Source organism: Bos mutus, chromosome 3 (genome assembly GCF_027580195.1).
Source record: "Bos mutus isolate GX-2022 chromosome 3, NWIPB_WYAK_1.1, whole genome shotgun sequence".
Taxonomy (NCBI): domain Eukaryota; kingdom Metazoa; phylum Chordata; class Mammalia; order Artiodactyla; family Bovidae; genus Bos; species Bos mutus.
In genome coordinates this window covers 18,706,699-18,726,124 of record NC_091619.1, presented here as the reverse complement: position 1 = coordinate 18,726,124, position 19,426 = coordinate 18,706,699, and the positions used below count along the sequence as shown (strand labels likewise).

At 50.1% G+C, this 19,426-nt stretch overlaps 2 protein-coding genes across 2 annotated transcripts in view; one reads left to right on the top strand and one right to left on the bottom strand.

Annotated features, from left to right (window-relative positions):
* Positions 1–3,565: 3,565 nt before the first annotated feature.
* On the top strand, positions 3,566–12,006 carry UBE2Q1 (ubiquitin conjugating enzyme E2 Q1). Its single transcript, XM_005898652.3, has 13 exons — positions 3,566–3,966; positions 6,195–6,299; positions 6,634–6,738; positions 7,337–7,387; positions 8,921–9,061; positions 9,275–9,359; positions 9,626–9,686; positions 9,883–9,973; positions 10,085–10,143; positions 10,226–10,274; positions 10,553–10,648; positions 10,986–11,052; positions 11,506–12,006. The coding sequence occupies exons 1-13, from the start codon at positions 3,640–3,642 to the stop codon at positions 11,535–11,537; spliced, it is 1,269 nt and encodes a 422-aa protein (XP_005898714.2). The 5' UTR covers positions 3,566–3,639; the 3' UTR covers positions 11,538–12,006.
* Positions 12,007–13,554: 1,548 nt separating this feature from the next.
* Positions 13,555–19,426, bottom strand: part of TDRD10 (tudor domain containing 10) — a 49,007-nt gene continuing 43,135 nt past the window's right edge. Inside the window, exons 11-12 of the mRNA XM_005898758.3 lie at positions 14,324–14,394; positions 13,555–14,126 (exon numbers count right to left, since the gene is read on the bottom strand). Coding sequence (XP_005898820.2) covers positions 14,094–14,126; positions 14,324–14,394 — 104 coding nt within the window. The 3' untranslated portion in view covers positions 13,555–14,093. The remainder of the gene's footprint in view (positions 14,127–14,323; positions 14,395–19,426) is intronic.

The following is a 19,426-nucleotide window of genomic DNA, read 5'->3' as shown; positions in this document are numbered from 1 at the left end:
GTCCCATAGGTACCAAAGCAGAGAAGTTCAAATCTAAACCCAGTTCTTTCTGACTCCCCAGTCTGTGCTCTTCCCACTCAGCTGTGCTTCCCCACTTTATGGCCTAATTCAAAGGACAGCTGTAGCTGATTCTCCAATTAACACCTATGGCTCTGCCTCTTTCCCACACTCAGAACCCACACCCACTGGATGTCCAGAAGATTGTCCACATCCCCCTCCCTGTACACACTCGATGTGTTTGTAACCCAACTCTCCACCTCTCCCACAAAACTTAGCTGTCCTTTGAGAAGCCTTACTGTTAGTGCTACTACTATTAGTTACCCAGGTATCTAGTTTCTCAAAATTCTAGTGACATTTTTATCTTCCTCCATCTTAAAGCCCAAGATTTAACAGCTGTATAGCTCACCCGCACCACTGTCTCTTCCTCACCCTAATCACAAGCCTTCTTTCTGTTCCTCCAACTTGCCCTCAGTATCTCAGCACATGCTGTCTCTTCTGCTCAGACAGTGTCCAGTCCTTCCTCCTCCTTTAGATAACTCTACCATCCTTCAGAATTTAACATATCACTTGTTCAGGAAAGCCTTCCCAGATCTCTAGTCTTACTCTTTGAGGCACTTATCACAATTGCAATTAAGTGGTTGAATGTGTAACGAACAATTTATGAATTTATCTGACTTTCTCCCAGGCTGACTGCCCGGGAAAGGTGAAGACTGGGTCTCTCACTCAGTGCTGCATCCTTAGTGCCTCCCATGTCATAGGTGATTAGGACACATTTGTTCTTCTCTATGTGAGCTTGCTTTATCAACCCTTCCATTGTCATGTCTGTGTCCACCAACAGAATGTAATTTCCAAGGGCAGGGGTTTTTGTTGTTTTATTCACTCCTGTTTCCCTAGCACCCAAGTGTTCATTAAATGAGCATCTCCATAACTTCCTTTCCACTTCTAATGCCCTTGCCCTACACATCTCAGCGGAATACCAGACATCACGCCCCACTAGGCTTTTAGATGCCAGAGCACTCTGCTGGCCAGAGAGCTGAAATGCTGAAGACACCAGCAGAGGAAATGACAGATCTCATCCCAGTGACTATGACTTGAGTTTCCTCCGTGGGGACTGGAAGTCTGCAAAACCATGAGACTCTCTCATCATATAGTTTTCCTCTAATTAAAACTCTTCACAAAATATGGTTCCTCAGTACCATCTTTCTAGGTTCCATATATATGTATTATATATGCATTGATATACCATATTTGTTTTTCTCTGACTTACTTCACTCAGTATGGCAGAAATAAAACCAGTATTATAAAGCCATTATCCTTCAATTAAAGTAAAAAAAAAAAAAAAACTTTTCATAAAATATGGAAGTCAGGATCTTCCAAATAGCTGCATTTGTGGTTTTCTTGGGTAAGGGTTGGTGTCAGCTACATGTGAAAACTTCTTGAGAAAGCATCAGAGGAAGGAAGAGAGGGGTAAGGCATGGACTTCAGAGACATGCTCAGGAACTCTGCTTCCTACCTGTAAATCCATGGGTAAGCCCTCCTTTTCCCAATTGTAAAACAGGGATAAAAATGCTTCCCTTATAATGTTGTTGGGAAGGGAGGAGTAGTGTTTAGAAAGATTTGCAGAATACCCTGACTTAGGAAGTGTTCAATAAACAGGACTTTTAAAAAAACTGCTTTTAGTTGACTTACAATACTGTTAGTTTCAGATGTACAGCAAAGTGGCTCAGTTATCCTCATCTTCTGGTGTCGTATCTTTCTGACCTTTTATACAGTTGATGAGGTGCTCATGGCAAGTATACTCGGGTGGTTTGCCATTCCCTGAGGAACTGGTTTGAGGGCATAAGAGAGGGTGTCAGAGAATAAGATGGCTGGATGGCATAACCCATGCAACAGACATGAACTTGGGCAAACTCCGGGAGATGGTGAGGGACAGGGCGGCCTGGCTCGCTGCAGTCCATGGGTCACTACCAGTCGGACACAACTGGGCGACTGAACATGTATATATTGGGCTGGCCAAAAAGTTCGTTCAGGTTTTTCCATACAACGTTACAGAAAAACCCAAGCAAACATTTTGGCCAACTCAATTTTTTTTCCCCCATCATTTTCTATTACAGGTTATCAGGAGATACTGAATCTACTTCAATTAACAGGAATTCTTAGCACAGCCTTTTATGCTCCCAATTTGCACATTCATAAAAGTGACATGTAGCTAACTGTCCGTCTCCCCAAAGGAGATAAATCATCTTTGAATACCCGGAACCCAATTTAGCCAATGAAGGCCTTTTCAACCTCCACTGACAACGTAAATGAGTAGCCCAGAATAAATCACCGAGGTGCACAGTCAAGTTCCCACAAAGGCTAACTCATTTTAGTCCGAGTGAAAGGAGAAGGTAGCAATCTGGCCAGCTGCTCAAGCGCCGAGTGGGCTCGGTAGAACCCATCAGGCCCTACCTGGGCTAACACCTGCCCTTGGAAGAGGAACGCCAACTATCGGTCTCTGGAACCTCAGCCAGCTTTGTCCTCTGTGATAGTGCCACCTAGCGAGGCCCTGGAAGCACTGCCGCCTACACCGGCTCTGCCAGGACCACTGCGACAAGCCCGATAGACTTTGGACTGGGACTGTGGTCTCCTTTCATTTTATTGCCGGGTTAAAGGTTTAGACTAATGACGTCCTCCTTCCATGACCCTGCAGAGGAAGCTTGTGTTGTCCCTCCCTGACTCACGTTCAAAACCCAAAGGGACTGATAAGCGCGAAGAGTCAGCTATCGACTACCCGTCGTACAGAACTGACTAGTGATCGATCACTCTGCGATCTCCTCGCATCCAATCCTCGGGAGCAGGCAAAGCAAGCATTAGCATCCTCATCAAAAATCATTGCACAGATGAGAAAATTCAGGGCAGGTGGTTAACCCAAGGTCACAAAACATCCGGGATGACAACCCAAGCCTCCTGTAACCGGGGTCGGGTCCCTGGCTCCTTCCCCAATCACACGCCCCTCCTCATTTCAGCGTGGCCCCAAGGGAACAGAGCCTCGGGGACCGCGCGCCGAGGACAGGCGGGTGGGTGCAGGATACAGATGACACAGCGGCGACCGCAGCTCTCCCTCTTTCTTCTCTGCTCACAGAAAGCCCTGCATGTTCACCACGGCTCCGGACGGGGGAAGAAGGGCCCAGAGCAGGAAACACGGTCCCGCGCAGGTAGCCCCTGGGAGCACGCGGCGCCGGGTCACGTGAGGGGGGCTGGCGGCTAGGGCTCTAGCACGCACGCACGCCGTACGTAAACACGCACTGAGGAGCTGAAAGCGGCGAGCCCGAAGCCCCGGGTCACATGTGGAGGGTGGTTGTACAGAACAAGGGGGCGGGAAGGAGAGAGGTGTCACGTGAAGGAGGTCGGAGCAGTGAGGTCACGTGACGGGGGACGGAGGCGGGGCCGCCGAGGAGGAGGAGGAGGGGCACGCGGCTTCCGGCGGTGGGGGGGGCCGGCGAGCGGAGGGGGGGGCCCTGTCCCGGAGGTGGCGGCGGCGCCATCTTGGCGAAGGGGGGATCAGGAAGTGCGGACCGCGGCGGCGGCGGCGGCGGAGCCCGGAGCGGAGGCCGGAGGCTCCCGGCCCGCCGGCCCCGGAGCGGAGCGGAGCGGAGGATGCAGCAGCCGCAGCCGCAGGGGCAGCAGCAGCCGGGGCCGGGGCAGCAGCTGGGGGGCCAGGGGGCGGCGCCGGGGGCCGGGGGCGGCCCGGGGGGGGGCCCGGGGCCGGGGCCCTGCTTGAGGCGGGAGCTGAAGCTGCTCGAGTCCATCTTCCACCGCGGCCACGAGCGCTTCCGCATTGCCAGCGCCTGCCTGGACGAGCTGAGCTGCGAGTTCCTGCTGGCTGGGGCCGGAGGGGCCGGGGCGGGGGCCGCGCCCGGACCGCATCTACCCCCACGGGGGTCGGTGCCTGGGGATCCCGTCCGCATCCACTGCAACATCACGGTGAGGACCCCCTCGCGTGCGCGTCTCCGGGGTCCTCTTGTGTGGGACTCACCCCGCACAGCTTTTTGCTCTCGAAAGACCTGGGAGGCCGAATCCCCTGTCGGGGTTCGGCTCTTTTTCTTCAGGTTGCACTTGTTTCTGACGCTTGAGATTCTGCCATGGACCCAGAATCTCTACCCTTCCTAGTCAGGGACACCCTGACATATGGCGCCTCGACTACCCCTTTCCATTACCCACCCACATCGCAAGGTTCATAATTTTGGCTCATTTTGGTTACTTCACGACTTTTCTTGACACCTGGGAATGCCCCTCTTCCCCGCCTCCCATCTCAAGGTTCCAGGCCTCTTCATTGACTTCAGCTGGTAGGACCTGGCTTGGAATTGTGTAGATTTCAGTGATTTCCCCCTTCTCAGCAGTACCTTTCATTTAGGACGTTGCCACCTGTGAGATCCCTGCCCAGGTGTCTGTCATGCAGTCCCTCTTCCTCTGAATTTTACCAGTGATAGTTTGCAATTCACTGACCCCTTTGCTGCTTCTCCTTTGGATCGCCTTTTATTCTGGTGTAACCTCTAACTCTCCTCCTTTTGCCCCAGCTGGTAGCTGCCACTCCCATCCTGTTCCCTGTGGATATCTCCAGTTGCCCTGAGTTGTTACCTTTCCTGGTGATGATGGGGATGTGCAAGGGCACTCTCATTTGTTCTGAGTGCTAACAGTTCCTTTTCTCCCAGTGAGCATCATTCCATCCTAGGTGTGCGGGGCTGGGAAACACCTTACACATCTTCTACCTAGGCTATCTTTAAACATTCTGTGAATAGCGTTGGCATCTGGGAATCTGGGAATACCTGATACTGCATGGTATAGCACTTAAAAGGATTGATCCCACCTGATGTGGTAGTGTTGACCCTGCTGGGAGTACCAGGTCGCGAGCCAGGGGACAGTACTTTATCCAGGCAGGCACACTGCAAGTGGGAGTAGTCTGGAGAAAGACAGACTTGTGAATTGTGTGGCACTTGGGGGCCTGAATTCAAATCACATGGTTCTTGTTTACTATCCTTTTCTTGCATCAAACCAGGTCAAGGTTTGGTGAGGCAAGCCTCAGCTTGGGTTGGATGGTGCCCCACCAAAACTCACGTGTTCCATTTTCCTCTCTCACTTTTTTTCATACTAAAAAGTCAAGATTGAAGGACTAGGTGTGGCTCTGTGAGCCGACAACTTGAGCATCTTTGATAATTTGTTGTCCTCCAGCATTGAGGATTAGAGCAGTGGCAGAGTTTAAGACCTTTTTAGGAGGTTCCCTTGGCCTCCTATGTGGAAACTTCTGGGATTGATTCCTTACCTGAATTATGCTTTCAATTCCTTAAGGGTAGGTTTGCCCCCTTTTGCTTGACTTCCCAGTTGCCAGAGGCCATCTACCGTCTTTGTCCCTGGAAAGAGGTTAGTTTAGAAGATTCTGAGACTCCTGTGACCACTATAAAGAAGACTTGGCCTGAACTGGCCCCCTTGATTTGGGCAGAGGGGGAGTCTGGTCAGGCTGCATTTGGCACCACAGCTCAAGAATGCTGGGAATGTTAGCAGCGTAGGCTTCTTTCTCCCAGCCTGCCATGTGGAGCCCTACAGCCTACGCCTGGACTGAGAGGGTGGCAGGTTCCCAAAGGAGAGGTGGGGAGAAGTGGCCTCTGAGGCGTTCTGTTAGGAGTGGAGTGGGAAGATTCTTCCTGCCACCCTTCTACTTTCAGGGTTTAGAGACATAATCTAGCTTTTAATTTCTCCGTCCCTAGCTAAAATGAAAGTAATCTGTGGTCTCTGGTTTTTTTTCTGCCAGTGCGATTGTGATGAGGCGATCCTTTCCCCCACTGATTAGGGAGGGTCGGAGGCCTGGGTGTTGGGTGTGGGAGAACTTAAGGCCTGGAGCTTGTTGAGGCAACACAGGAGGTAGGAAACCATCTCATCCTCAGCGCAGTTTGGCTGCGCTGCTTCTCTGATGTTTACTCTTGAAAGAAAAGGACCAGGCTTCTTGGAAAGGGTCATCCCAGGGACTTTTTTCTCCTGGTCTGGGATTTGTTGGGAACCTGCCTGCTGAGCTGGGCTTGTGTGTGTGTGTGTTGGGGGGAGGGGGCGGATGGTGGAGAGCAAAGGGACTGAAAGTCTCGGGGCATGGAAGGCAGGCAAGATCTAGCTTCCCCCAGAGTCTCCCGTCTTGACTGCCCTCCCTGCTCTTTCCCCCTTAGGAGTCATACCCTGCGGTGCCCCCCATCTGGTCAGTGGAGTCCGATGACCCTAACTTGGCTGCTGTCTTGGAGAGGCTGGTGGACATAAAGAAAGGGAATACTCTGGTGAGGGGGCCAAGGTGTTGAGGAGGGAGTGCATTTCCTCCTGTGAGACCCATGCCATGAAAACATCCTGTGAAACGTGTGTCTGGAAAGTGGGTGGTGCAGTAGCCTGAACATTTGAGGCAGACGTCCTGGGGGAGTTGCTTCCTGAAGCCAGAGGGAGAGCCCTGCACCTGCCCCAGGATTCGTCCCGTAAGCTCTTCCCCACAGCCCTGGGGTCTGTGAGTTCCAGAGAACTAGGTACCAATTCGGGGGCTGAGATCAGAGCTCACCCGTGTACCTGTTGGTATTGGGGTGGGGAAGGAGTGTTTGATGTCACTGTGATCCCCTACCCCAGCTATTGCAGCATCTGAAGAGGATCATCTCCGACCTGTGTAAACTCTATAACCTCCCTCAGCATCCAGATGTGGAGATGCTGGATCAGCCCTTGCCAGCCGAGCAGGTGAGCACCTGAGGGGCTTTGAACCCTGTTACGTAGAGTTACGTCCACAAACAGCACTCAGGAAATACATGTTACTTGAGATCAACCTGCGGAAGTTTCTCTCCAGCACTACTCCAGACATGTACACACATCATGACTCGGCCTCTCCTCCAGATGTTCGGAATCCAGCTAAATGGGGCACCAGTAACTTCACCCCTCTGATCAAACTCTCTCCTGGGCAAGGTCATCCTTCAGGGGGGATTTTTACCGTCAGCAGTAGGTTAACCATTGGGGATTGAGGCCCCTTGTTAAGATCCAAGAATGCAATTCAGTGTAGAGATGATTGAGTAAAGGGGTTCTTGGGGAGATTAAACTGGGATTTGTGAGTTAGGTGGCAGAAACAGCCACTGTGCTTCTCTCATCGTTTGGCGTGTAGTGGACTGGCAGTGAAGTCGTTCCCTGGACTGTTGCTTCCACGCAGTTCTGACTGGTGGAGAGGCTGGCAGCCTTATGGGCAGGTGCACAGCTTCCAGACCCAGAGGCTCAGGGGGGTAGGTCAGAGGCTGCATTCTAGGAAGCCACCAGGGTCTGACCTCCATCTTTTCCCTCCCCACTGCAGTGTACACAGGAAGACGTGTCTTCAGAAGATGAAGATGAAGAGATGCCTGAGGTAGGCTTCCACCCAAGACGGTACTGGTAGGACTTTCTTTTGGTCAGCAGCATTGAGAGCCTGCTATGTACAGAGCTCCAGTCTAGACTGGGGAGAGAGAAATACCAAAAGAATAAAGACAGCTGTATTGACCTGGGGGAACAGCAGTGTGGTAGAAGAGACGGAGCACCCGTGTCCAACCACCGAAGACAGACAAGTGCAAATCTGTTTACGCTAAATAGTCACTATGTTAATCGCGGATGGCTTTGTAGGCAGACCTGAGCTTGCATCTTCTATCTCCCAGCTCTGTTGATTGGGGGATTTTACCTATTCCACTAAGGTACTACTTCTGCGGTTTTCTTATTTATAAAATAGGATGTTAATATTTACTACATAGGGTTGTCTTTAAGATTAAATAAGGTATTGCATGTGAAAGGCTCCATTCCGTACCTAAGTGCTAAATACTTGGTGATATTCTCTAAAAACAACTTGGTTAAGAACTTGAACTTCAGAGCCAGACCAAATTTGATGTGCATCTTAGTTCTGCTAAGAGTTGTAGTGGCGTGTAGTGGACTGGCAGTCAACTACAACTATGACTTTGTGGGCATGACACCCTCACCTGGACCTCGGCGTTCTCATTTGTGGTATGGGGGTAATGATAAAATAATGGCATGGTGGTTATAAGAACGAAATGAGGTAGTGTGTCTACCATCTCAGCAACTAACAGAATAATTAGGAAATTAGTATCACCACATTCTGCCAGAGGAGATCATGATTACTTTGTTTCTCTGCACTGAATTAACCACCTGTGATCTGCAACTTCTGTAACTTTGTTAGGGTCTTAAGCTGCACAAAGGGCCCAGGATACATGAAACATCTCCTGTCAGACTGCAGACAGTGCTCCAAAGTCTGGCTGATAGGGGCTATTCCCCCATGTACAGTGAACTAGTTCCTCACTTGGAGCAGGGTGAATAGGGGCTGGTTCTGTTCTTGACCTCTGCCCTCTGAATTCTGGACCTCCTTCCTTATTTCCATTTTCACAGTGGGTGCCTCTGCCTGTCTCCTCAGTCCTTGCACTTGGGAAGGCAGGAGGTTTCTCCCTTAGACCTGGAGTCCTGGGAACTCCTGGGTACAGAAGTCACCTGATGAAACATGAGCTTTGAGTCGCAGTGTCAGGCCAAAGTCATTCTAGGAATTAAGGAAGAGTTTGTGCTGCCAAGGGAGAGCTGTAGGGATAGTTGGGGCAGGGTAGATCTAGGGAACAAGAAAGCCGAGTCTCTGCTTGCTTTCCCTCGACCTTTTCGTAGCCCTGCAGCTTGAGAACTGGATAGGAGAGATTTGCCTCGTCTTTTAGATTGTGAAGGGAGTGGGGCTGGGAGCTTTCCAGCAGTGGAAAGGGTAGTGTACTCACTCGGCTCCAGACAGAGTGCAGCTGTCTGTCTTCCTCCAGCTGCAGCTCTAAGTCATATGGGACTGGGGAAGGGAAAGGCCCTTCTCCACAGTGCGTGTTGGTTTCTTTCTTCTACCCCACTCCTACCCCACACATGCCCCTAGGACACAGAAGACCTAGATCACTATGAAATGAAAGAGGAAGAGCCAGCTGAGGGCAAGAAATCTGAAGATGACGGCATCGGAAAAGAAAACTTGGCCATACTAGAGAAAATTAAAAAGAACCAGAGGCAAGATTACTTAAATGTACGTGCCCTCTAGGGAGAAGCTGGGCGGAGGGGTTGGCTGGTGCTGGCTGGGAGGTGGTAGGCCGTCGGGTGTCAGGTGGGAACAGCATCCTCTTCGGGGTGGGTTATCGGTGCGCCTCGTCCTCGCCTAGCCACAGGGCACACTGCCGGCCTGCCCCTGTAGTCCAGCACGTGACCGTGAGACGCCCTGTCCTCCCTGCTTCCTGTGTAGGGTGCGGTGTCTGGCTCGGTGCAGGCTACTGACCGGCTGATGAAGGAGCTCAGGGATATATACCGATCACAGAGTTTCAAAGGTGGTAAGTTTGCCTCATAGTGGGGTCTGAACACAAGCTTTTCAGAAAGAAGGACACGGTGGCGGCAGCAGATACGTGGATGCTGACCAAGTTTTTAGGCCAAGGACGGAACACCCCTCATAGTGGCTTAAATGGGATGCGTGTCTATGTGGGATGAACCTGGAGCCTTTGACCTTTTTTTCTTCTCAGTCTGGGAGAGGGATCTGCATCAGGTCCTGCTTACCACTGGGACCATCATCTGATGACATCCTTCTTCTTCCCTCCTTCAGGAAACTACGCAGTCGAACTCGTGAATGACAGTCTGTATGATTGGAATGTCAAACTCCTCAAGTAAGTGGTGGCTGTGGGACTGGAAAGGAAGTTGAGTAGTGAGTGCAGTTACCGTGGTGGGAGTCTCCAGGGCCAGCCATCCCGGGAGCGGGTGTGGGCAGTGGCTTGGCCCTCTGCTGCTTGCCCCAGGGGGCAGTGGGAGCCTCAAGGCTCCTGACTTAGACCCAGAGCTGAGCCTAAACTGGTTGCTTCCTAGAGTTGACCAGGACAGCGCTTTGCACAACGATCTCCAGATCCTCAAAGAGAAAGAAGGAGCCGACTTCATCCTACTTAACTTTTCTTTTAAAGTAAGTCCTTCCTTTCCAGTCCTTTCCGGGCCTAGGCATCCTTTCCACCTTCCAGTCCTGCAGAGGCCCCTGACCTCCCCTCCCTGATGGCTGCCTCCATCTCTCCCTCAGGATAACTTTCCCTTTGACCCGCCGTTTGTCAGGGTTGTGTCTCCAGTCCTCTCTGGAGGGTGAGTGGCTCAGCAAGGGCAGAGGGTGAAGAAGGGCTGGGGAGCTTCTGCCAGGCACAGCTAACTAACCTTTCTTCTGCAGGTATGTTCTGGGCGGAGGTGCCATCTGCATGGAACTTCTCACCAAGCAGGTGAGCCTGTCTCTCATTTTTTTGCCTGGCTGGCCTGGGCAGGGCTAGGCTGACCTTTACCCCTCACCCCTCCACCAAGGGTTGGGTGATGGGCATAAATGGCCCTTTCATTCTGCCTGGCAGGGCCTGCACCCACTGACCTGGGCAAATGGGTGATGGCTGTTCTGAGAGTGCAGGGCAGGGGCCCTTCCATGGCTGCAGCTGCTCTCTGGAGAACAAGCATCGGGTTTCTCTGGAAAGTCTGCTGACTCGTTTTCCCTGCCCACATTGTTACTTAGGGCTGGAGCAGTGCCTACTCGATAGAGTCAGTGATCATGCAGATCAGTGCCACACTGGTGAAGGGAAAAGCACGAGTGCAGTTTGGAGCCAACAAAGTAAGGAGCCCAGACCCTGGCCTGGTGGGGCTGGCGGGGGCTGTGTACACTTCAGGCCACGAGGAGGCCACAGTGGGGCTGAGCTGCAGCATCAGCCAGTGGGCCTAGTGTCCCACGGTGGGGCACAGCAGGGCCTTGGCCTCAGGGCAGCCTAAGACTCTGGGGAGGGTGCAGGTCTGGAAAGGGAAAGCTGGGAGATTGTACCCTGTGGGACCTCTCAGGTGGAGGGTACTCAGTCTGTGAGTAGAGCGCAGCGCTGGGAGCTGGGTCTCTGGGTGGCAGCGAGGCCACAGCCGGCCTTGTCTGGTGGTCTGATGTGGTGGCTTCCTCTCCCCAGTCTCAATACAGCCTGACAAGAGCACAGCAGTCCTACAAGTCCTTGGTGCAGATCCACGAAAAAAATGGTGAGGCTGGAGCCACGACTTGAGATTCGGACCTTTGCCAAGCCCAAGGTTTCCATCCGGCTAAACACAAGAACGCCTTTCGGTTTCTGAGCCTTTTCCACCTGTTAGCGCAGCACCTGTCCCTGTTGCCCAGGGAATTCAGTGAGGTGTGGAGGGTAGCGTGCGCCACTCTCCTCCAGTTAAGCCGGTGGCGGTCAGAGCACAGGTAGACCGGGCACCGCCCCACCTGCCCACTGCTCACTGGGGTCATCTCGGGGTCGGTGCATCATTCTCCCTTTCCTTACGATTTCCAAGTAGGCAGTTCCTCGCCTGCCCATGTAGCTTCTCTCCCTGCACCAGGAAGCCCTTTTCAGGATCTTTTCACCTTTGACCCTGGAGACGTCTTCAGTGATCAGGGCTAGGAGGGTGGGCAGAACAGCCTCCACCTGACCGTTTGCTTCCATTGCTTTGCAGGCTGGTACACACCCCCGAAGGAAGATGGCTAACCCAGGAGTGCCATCCCCTTCCTCCTTCCCCAGGCACCACTGGACCAATTACCTTTGAATGCTGTATTTGGATCTCACGCTGCCTCTGTGGTTCCCTCCCTCATTTTTCCTGGACGTGATAGCTCTGCCTATTGCAGGACAATGATGGCTATTCTAAACGCTAAGGAAAAAAAAAAAACAAACACACACACAGAACTGTTTCAAGTACTCAAGACTGACTTACAGACCAACCAACCACCTGGCTGGAACCCTTGCTAGCAGGCATTCTTATAAAAGAAACTTTCGAGCCTCCTTATATTGCTGGAAACTCAGCTGTGCTCCAGACTAGAGCCTCCTTACCTATGCTATGGATTTTTAATTTATTTTCTCTTATTTCATGTACACTGCTTTTTTTGGTTACAGTGTATGATGGATGTGTATGAAAAAAAAATGTATCTTTGGGAAAACAATTACAGTTTGTTAATTTGAAGACGCTGGTTTTGACTCATCTTTATTTTCCTAGCTTACCCTTCCCCCGTCCCCTGAATTCCTTGAGCAGTGGGGGGAGGGGTACCAGGTTCACTGTGGCTTTGGGAGCCATGAGGGGCTGCACTTCACTGCTGAAGCCAGAGAAAGGTGGAGGTGAAGCACATGCCTGCCACAGCTTGAAGGGCTCTGGAGTGACCAGTCTTGCACCCCTGGGAAGGCAGAGCTTGGCCTGCTAAACTACAGGCTGAAATGATGACCCTTATTCTTTAAAGCCTTCTAGTCACAGACGTTTTCAAATTTCTAAGAAAAATAACGAGGAGGCCTAAGAGGCTGCTTCACAGAACTACTTTTAAATGAACTGAATAGGGCTGGGGCCACAGTCTCAAGCATGCACGTGGTCCTTCTGATCTCAGCAACAGGCTGTGTAGCTACCATTTGTGCTCACTGGTCCCCCTTCCCAGGAAGTGGCACTGAAGGGCAGTGGTTGGAAGCTCTGTTGCTGCTGCTCTTGTGTGTTGCTTCATTTATGCTTAACAGAGAAGCCAGGCAGAGCTCCGAAGTAAGTTGTTCGGCTTGGAGACTGATTTCTTTTAAGGCACTTTCATAACGTGGGTCCTACTGGAGAGGATTAGCTTTTAGGGGTTTGGTCTGCCTACCTACGGGCCCTGCTCAGGCTCAGAACCGCTGTGGAGGCAGGTCCATGAGCTGACCTGTTGGTGCTGGGTCTGTCCCTGCTGTGTCAGTACAGCTGTGCCGCCTGCCCCTCCTGGTCCGTGAGCTTGCTTGGGGGCAGAGACAGCCTCCTGGAACCTGCCTGCAGACCAGATGGTGACAGACGCCAGAGGCCAGGGGTGGCCAAGTGAGGGTGTGTCTTAGCTCAGACTCGGCACAGCCACCTGAAACCTCTAGGCTGCCAGTGTTCTGTATGCTTTGACACAGCTATTCTAACTTTGGTCACTCCCTGCCACCCCCAATTAAGGGATTTTCATGTCTTGCTGCTTCAGGTGGACGCAGAGTTCACCGGAACCACTCAACGCTGCTCTAACCCTACCACACCCACCTGGTACAGGGTGCTCATTATGCTGAGGTGGAGGTAAAGAGGGCAGGCACCCACAGGAAAACTCATTTCATTGAGCTGAGATCTAGTTCTCAAGGCCTCTGCCTTTTCTCTGAACTTAGCACCAGCCCTGGCTGGAACGTACTATAGGCTGTGTTTTTAGTTATGTGTGCTGTGAGCTGTCCTCTGTACGATGTATTTTGTAATGTATTTTTCTCATCTACCAAAGGATGGAACAAATAAAATTATTTAAATAGTTTGGCTCTAATCAAATTATTATTTAAAGAAGGAATGGGGGGTCACATTCGCCTGATGTAAAGGGAAGCGCCAGCTCCTGTGCGCTATAGCTATTAAACAGCAACTCTCCAGGAAGAACTTCCACTCTTCTCATCAAACTTAGCAGTCCTTTCTATGACCTTACGTTAGGCTCCTAGTGAAGTTACATGGTTAAGGAAAAAAAAAAAAAGGCCGCATCATCCGGAACCAGTGTTCTGTCTACCAAGAAGGCGAAGAGAAAAAGAAACTTATCTTACGCAAGTGTACATCTATGTCCCACACAAGGTTTGAATAGCTGGCACATGGCAGCTCCCAGTCTGTGGCTTCAGTTTTAGAGGGCAGGGTTGGGGGGTTGGTGGTTAGATAGGAATCAGTCACCCCAAATGTGAAGCATGCCAATTTATTCACCAAACCAACAGATCAATGTTTAGATCTCCCTACCTGATTCTATGATGGAATGCCAGGAAAATTAAGCAGTGGGCCCCTTCATTCTCCAGAATCTGTCAGGGCAACTTATGCTCTGGGGTTACAAAAAAAAAGGAAAAAATACACTGGCTACATCAGACCTCCAACCTCATGGAAGCTTCCCTGTTTGGTTCAAATGTTCGCAGTGAAGACACACGACACATTGAGAAGTGAGCTGGGGAAGGCAAAGGGGTATCCAATCAGTCCTGGGCACCCCCAAGGCCTCAAGAGTGAAAGGGCAGGGTAGGTAGAATCTAGACAGGAGAGGGAACATGCTGATCGGAGCCACGTCACTCAAACTCTTCGAACTTCAGGATGTGTGACTGGAAGAGAAAGAGAAAATCTGAGTGGGAAGGAAGGACCGCCCCCCCAGGCAGTCCACCCAACCCCTGGACAACTTCAGGTTGCTTCCTCTACAGGAATAACAGATAAATATGCAGCATCCAGGCTGAGGCCAGGGGGTGGCTGCAGCTGAGACCCTGGGGTGGGAGGGAAGGAACAGTAGACACAGGGCCGTTACCTCCAAGTTCAAAGCACCAGTGATTTTCCCTTTGAGGATGCGATGGATAACCTGATTTGAACTCAAAATACCTGCAAAACAAAATTCAAGAACAAAACCTTGGTATTTCTTGGTCCGGCAGGAGGAGCAAGGGAGGGAAGTGAGAGGCTGGGGCTGCAGGAAAGGGTTCTGGCTGCAGACCAACTCATGCGGACAAGTCTCTGCTAGTCAGAGCTCACTCCCAGCTGCCAGGATAACGTGAGATAATCAGCACTGAAGAGGGAGGAGAGGGGGAGGGCAAAGTGAGAGCACATAAAAGGAAGCATTATACTTGTTAAAATGATTACGGGTATCTGAGATTGCACATTTCCTAATGGAAATTCTGGGGACAGAAAACGGTTCACTCAACTCGGCTCTGAGTTTTGGCTGGAGAGATGTAAGTTAAAAGACAGAGAGCCTTTATACCATGACGAGCGAGCATTCCTACCTGCTGGGACAAGGCAGGGCAGGGCGCTGGTCAGACATTCGCCTTTATCCAGTCTGCCCTTACTCAGCTCATGCCATTCCCACCCCCCCACACTCTGGGGCTGTTTGTATGCATGCAACTGGCTCATATCAAGGGGTAGACCTCAGTTCTACCCTCACCCAGGCCATTTTCTTACTATGAAACATGAAGAAGTCCCTTTCATTTTTCTGAGCCTTACTTTCCCCATCCATAAAATTGTACACCTGCCCACCTGGCCTCAGGACCACAGTCCACATGAGAGCTGAGCAGCCCCCCATCTGGGCTGCACACTCTGGCCCCTCTGACAGGCTTGGAGCTGCTCTTAGAGGGCAGGGGGCTCCTTACTCTTGGCTACCCTCCAACACCAGAGCAGTCAGGTTCAGCCTACAAGAAGCTCCCCAGCCCTGTCTGCTGTGTGAGTCCCCAAGCTGAGCCTCTTCATGCAATGACCCAAGGCGACCTCTGGGTGGTGCCCCCTCACCGCTGGGCACAAGCCCATACGCCTAGCAGGGAGGCTTGGCGCTGCACTTGCTGCACTTTTCCATCTTAGTTTGTGTGTGTGTGTTTCTTCACATCCACTTCTCCTCAGGCCCTTAAAGCATTCTTTCACCCTTTCACATCTCACTTAAACCCCAGTCTTGAGAAGAGCCAGAGCAAAGAAGTGGCCTCTCCATTTCAAGGTTGCAGAACTGAGGCCCCACAGGTGTCCAGATCTAAAGTAACAACCCCTCACATCATGTACAAAAATAAACTCGAAATGGTTTAAAGACTTAAGTATAGACATTACACCATAAAACTCCTAGAAGAGAACACAAAACATTCTCTAACAAAAATCATAGCAATATTTTCTTAGATCAGTCTCGCAAGGCAAGAGAAATAAAAGCAAAAATAAACCAATGGAACCTAATCAAATTTAAAAGCTTTTCCACAGCAAAAGAAACCATAAAACAAAAAGACAACAGACAGACTTGGAGAAAATACTGGCAAATGATGCAACCAACAAGGGGTTAATTTCAAAAATATACAAACAGTTCATACAGTTCAACATCAAAAAAACAAACAACCCAATAAAAAATGGGCATTAGGGGCTTCCCTGATGGCTCAGTGGTAAAGAATCTGCCTGCCAATGCAGGAGACACGGTTTCCATCCCTGGTCCAGGAAGATCCCACCCACTGCAGAGCAACTCAGCTCATGCATAACTACTGAGCCGGTGCTCTAGAGCCCGGGAACCGCAGCTACCGAGCCCACGTGCTCAACTGCTGACCACCATGTGCCCTCGAGCCTGCGCTCCACAACGAGAGAAGCCACCACAGTGAGAAGCGGGCGCACAGAGAGGGCAGCCCCCACTTGCCGCACGAGAGAAAAGCTTGCGCAGCAACGAAGACTCAGCACAGCCAAAATAACCGAATAAATAAAATTATTTTTTAAATGGGCATTAGACCTGAATAGACACAGAGGTGGCCAATAGGTACATGAAAAGATGCTCAACATAGCTAATTACTAGAGAAATGCAAATCAAAACCACAATGAGCTATCACCTCACACCAGTCAGAATGGCCATCTTCACCAAGTTCACAAATAATGCTGGAGAGGGTGTGGAGAAAAAGTAACCCTCCTGTACTGTTGGTGGGAATATAAATTGGTGCAGCCACTATGGAGAACAGTATTTATTGTTGTCGTTTAGTTGTTAGATCCTGTCCGACTCTTTTGGAACCCCTGGACTGTAGCCTGCCAGACTCCTCTGTCCATGGGATTTTCCCAGGCAAGAACACTAGAGTAGGTTGCCATTTTCTTCTTCAGGGGATCTTCCCCACCCAGAGATCGAACTTGTGTCTGCTGCCTTGGCAGACAGATTCTTCACCACAGAGTCACCTGGGAAGCCCTGGAGAACAGTATGGAGGTTCCTTAAAAAACTAAAAATAGAGTTACCATATGATGCAGCAATCCTACTCCTGGGCATATATCCAGAAAAAACAAAAACTCCCAACTCAAAACAATACATGCGCCCCAGAGACTTCCCTGGGGGTTCAGGGGCTAAGACATCACACTCCCAATGCCGGGGGCCCAGGTTTGATCCTCGGTCAGGGAACTAGATCCTTCCTGCATGCTGCTACTAAGAGTTCACTGCTGCATCTGAAAAGATCCCGCAAGCCACAATTGAGACCCAACACAGCCAAATAAATAAAAGATACATGCACCCTGAAGTTCACAGCAGCAGGATTTATAATAGCCAAGGCATGACAGCAACCTACGTGTCCATCAGCAGAGGAGTGGACAAAGAAACCACAGAAAAAGAACAAAACAACGCCATCTGCAGCAACAGGGATGGATCTAGGGATTATCATATTAAGGGAAGTCAGATAGAGAAAGCCAAATATTATGTGATATCACTTATAATTGGAGTCTAAAAAATAAAACAAATGAAAATATTTACAAAACAGAAACAGATTTAGAGACACAGAAAACAAAATTATGGTTACCGATGGGGTGGGGAAAGGATGAATTAGGAGTATGGAATTAATAGAGCACCAAATGCGAAGAGCTGACTCACTGGAAAAGACCCTGATGCTGGGAAAGATTGAGGGCAGGAGGAGAAGGGGAGGACAGAGGATGAGATGGTTGGATGGCAGCACCGACTCGATGGACATGGGTTTGGGTGGACTCCGGGAGTTGGTGATGGACAGGGAGGCTGGCGTGCTGCGGTTCATGGGGTCGCAGAGTCGGACACGACTGAGTGACTAAACTGAACCATTATATGTAAAACAGGTAAACAAGAAGGATTTAAAATATAGCACAAGGAATTATGGGGGTTCCCAGGAGGCTCAGTGGGTAAAGAACCTGCCTGCAATGCGGGAGACACAGGCAGGTACAGATTTCACCCTGGGGTCAGGGAGATCCCTTGGAGGAGGGCATGGCAACCCACTCTGGTATTCTTGCCTGGAGAATCTCACGGACAGAGGAGCCTGGCAGGCTACAGTCCACAGGGTCTCAAAGAGTCAGACACTACTGAAATGACTGAGCACGCACACACAGGGAACTACAGTGAATATCCTGTAATAACCTCTTATGGAAAAGAAACTTAAAGATATATATAAATACACACACACACATAAAACTGAATACACAGAAGAACTGTACAAAAAAGGTCTTGATGATGCAGATAACCTCAATGGTGTGGTCACTCACCTAGAGCCAGACATCCTGGAATGTGAAGTCAAGTGGGCTTTAGGTAGCCTTACTGCCAATTAAGTTAGTAGAAGTGATGGAATTCCAGCTGAGATATTTAAAATACAAAAAGATGATGGTGTTAAAGTGCTGCACTCCATATGTCAGCAAATTTGGAAAACCCAGCAGTGGCCACAAGACTGGAAAAAGTCAGTTTTCATCCCAGTTCCAAAGAAGGGCAGCACTGAAGACTGTTCAAACTCCTGGACAATTGCGTTCACTTCCCATGCTAGTAAGGTTATGTTCAAAATCCTTCAAAGGCTTCAGCAGTACTTAAATCGAGAAATTTCAGATATACAAGCTTGGTTTAGAAAAAGCAGAGGAACCAGAGAACAAACTGCCAACATTCGTTGGATCAAAGAAAGCAAGGGAATTTTGGAAAAGCATCTACTTCAGTTTCATTGACTACACAAAAGCCTTTGACTGTGTGAATCGTAACAAATTTCAAAATTCTTAAAGAGACGGGAATACCAGACCATCTTACCTGTCTCATGAGAAACCTGTACGCAGGTTAAGAAGCAACAGTTAGAACCCTGTATGGAACAACTGACTGGTTCAAAATTGGGAAAGGAGTATGACAAGGCTGTATATTGTCACCCCGTTTATTTAACTTATATGCAGAGTACATCATGTGAAACACTGGGCTGGATGAGTTACAAGCTGGAATCAGATTGCTGGGAGAAATATCAACAACCTCAGATTTGCAGATGATACCACTCTAATGACAGAAAGCAAAGAGGAACTAAAGAGCCTCTTGATAAGGGTGAAAGAGGAGAGTGAAAACACTGGCTTAAAACTCAACATTAAAAAAACTAAGATCATGGCACCTGGTTCCATTCAGTTCAGTTCAGTTCAGTCGCTCAGTCGTGTCTGACTCTTTGCAACCCCATGAATCGCAGCACGCCAGGCCTCCCTGTCCATCTCCCAGATCTCCCAGAGTTCACTCACACTCACGTCCATCAAGTTGGCGATGCCATCCAGACATCTCATCCTCTGTCGTCCCCTTCTCCTTCTGCCCCCAATCCCTCCCAGCATCAGAGTCTTTCCCAATGAGTCAACTCTTCGCATGAGGTGGCCAAAGTACTGGAGTTTCAGCTTCGGCATCAGTCCTTCCAAAGGACACCCAGGGCTGATCTCGTTTAGAAGGGACTGGTTGACCTCCTTGCAGTCCAGGGACTCTCGGGAGTCTTCTGGTCCCATTACTTCATGGCAAATAAAAGTGGAGGAAGTGGAAGTAGTGACAGATTTTCTCGTCGTCTTGGGCTCCAAAATCACTGCAGATGGTGACTGCAGCCATGAAATTAAAGTTGTTTGCTCCCTGGAAGGAAGGCTAAATAACATATTAAAGGACAAACCTAGATAGCATATTGAAAAGCAAAGACATCACTTTGCC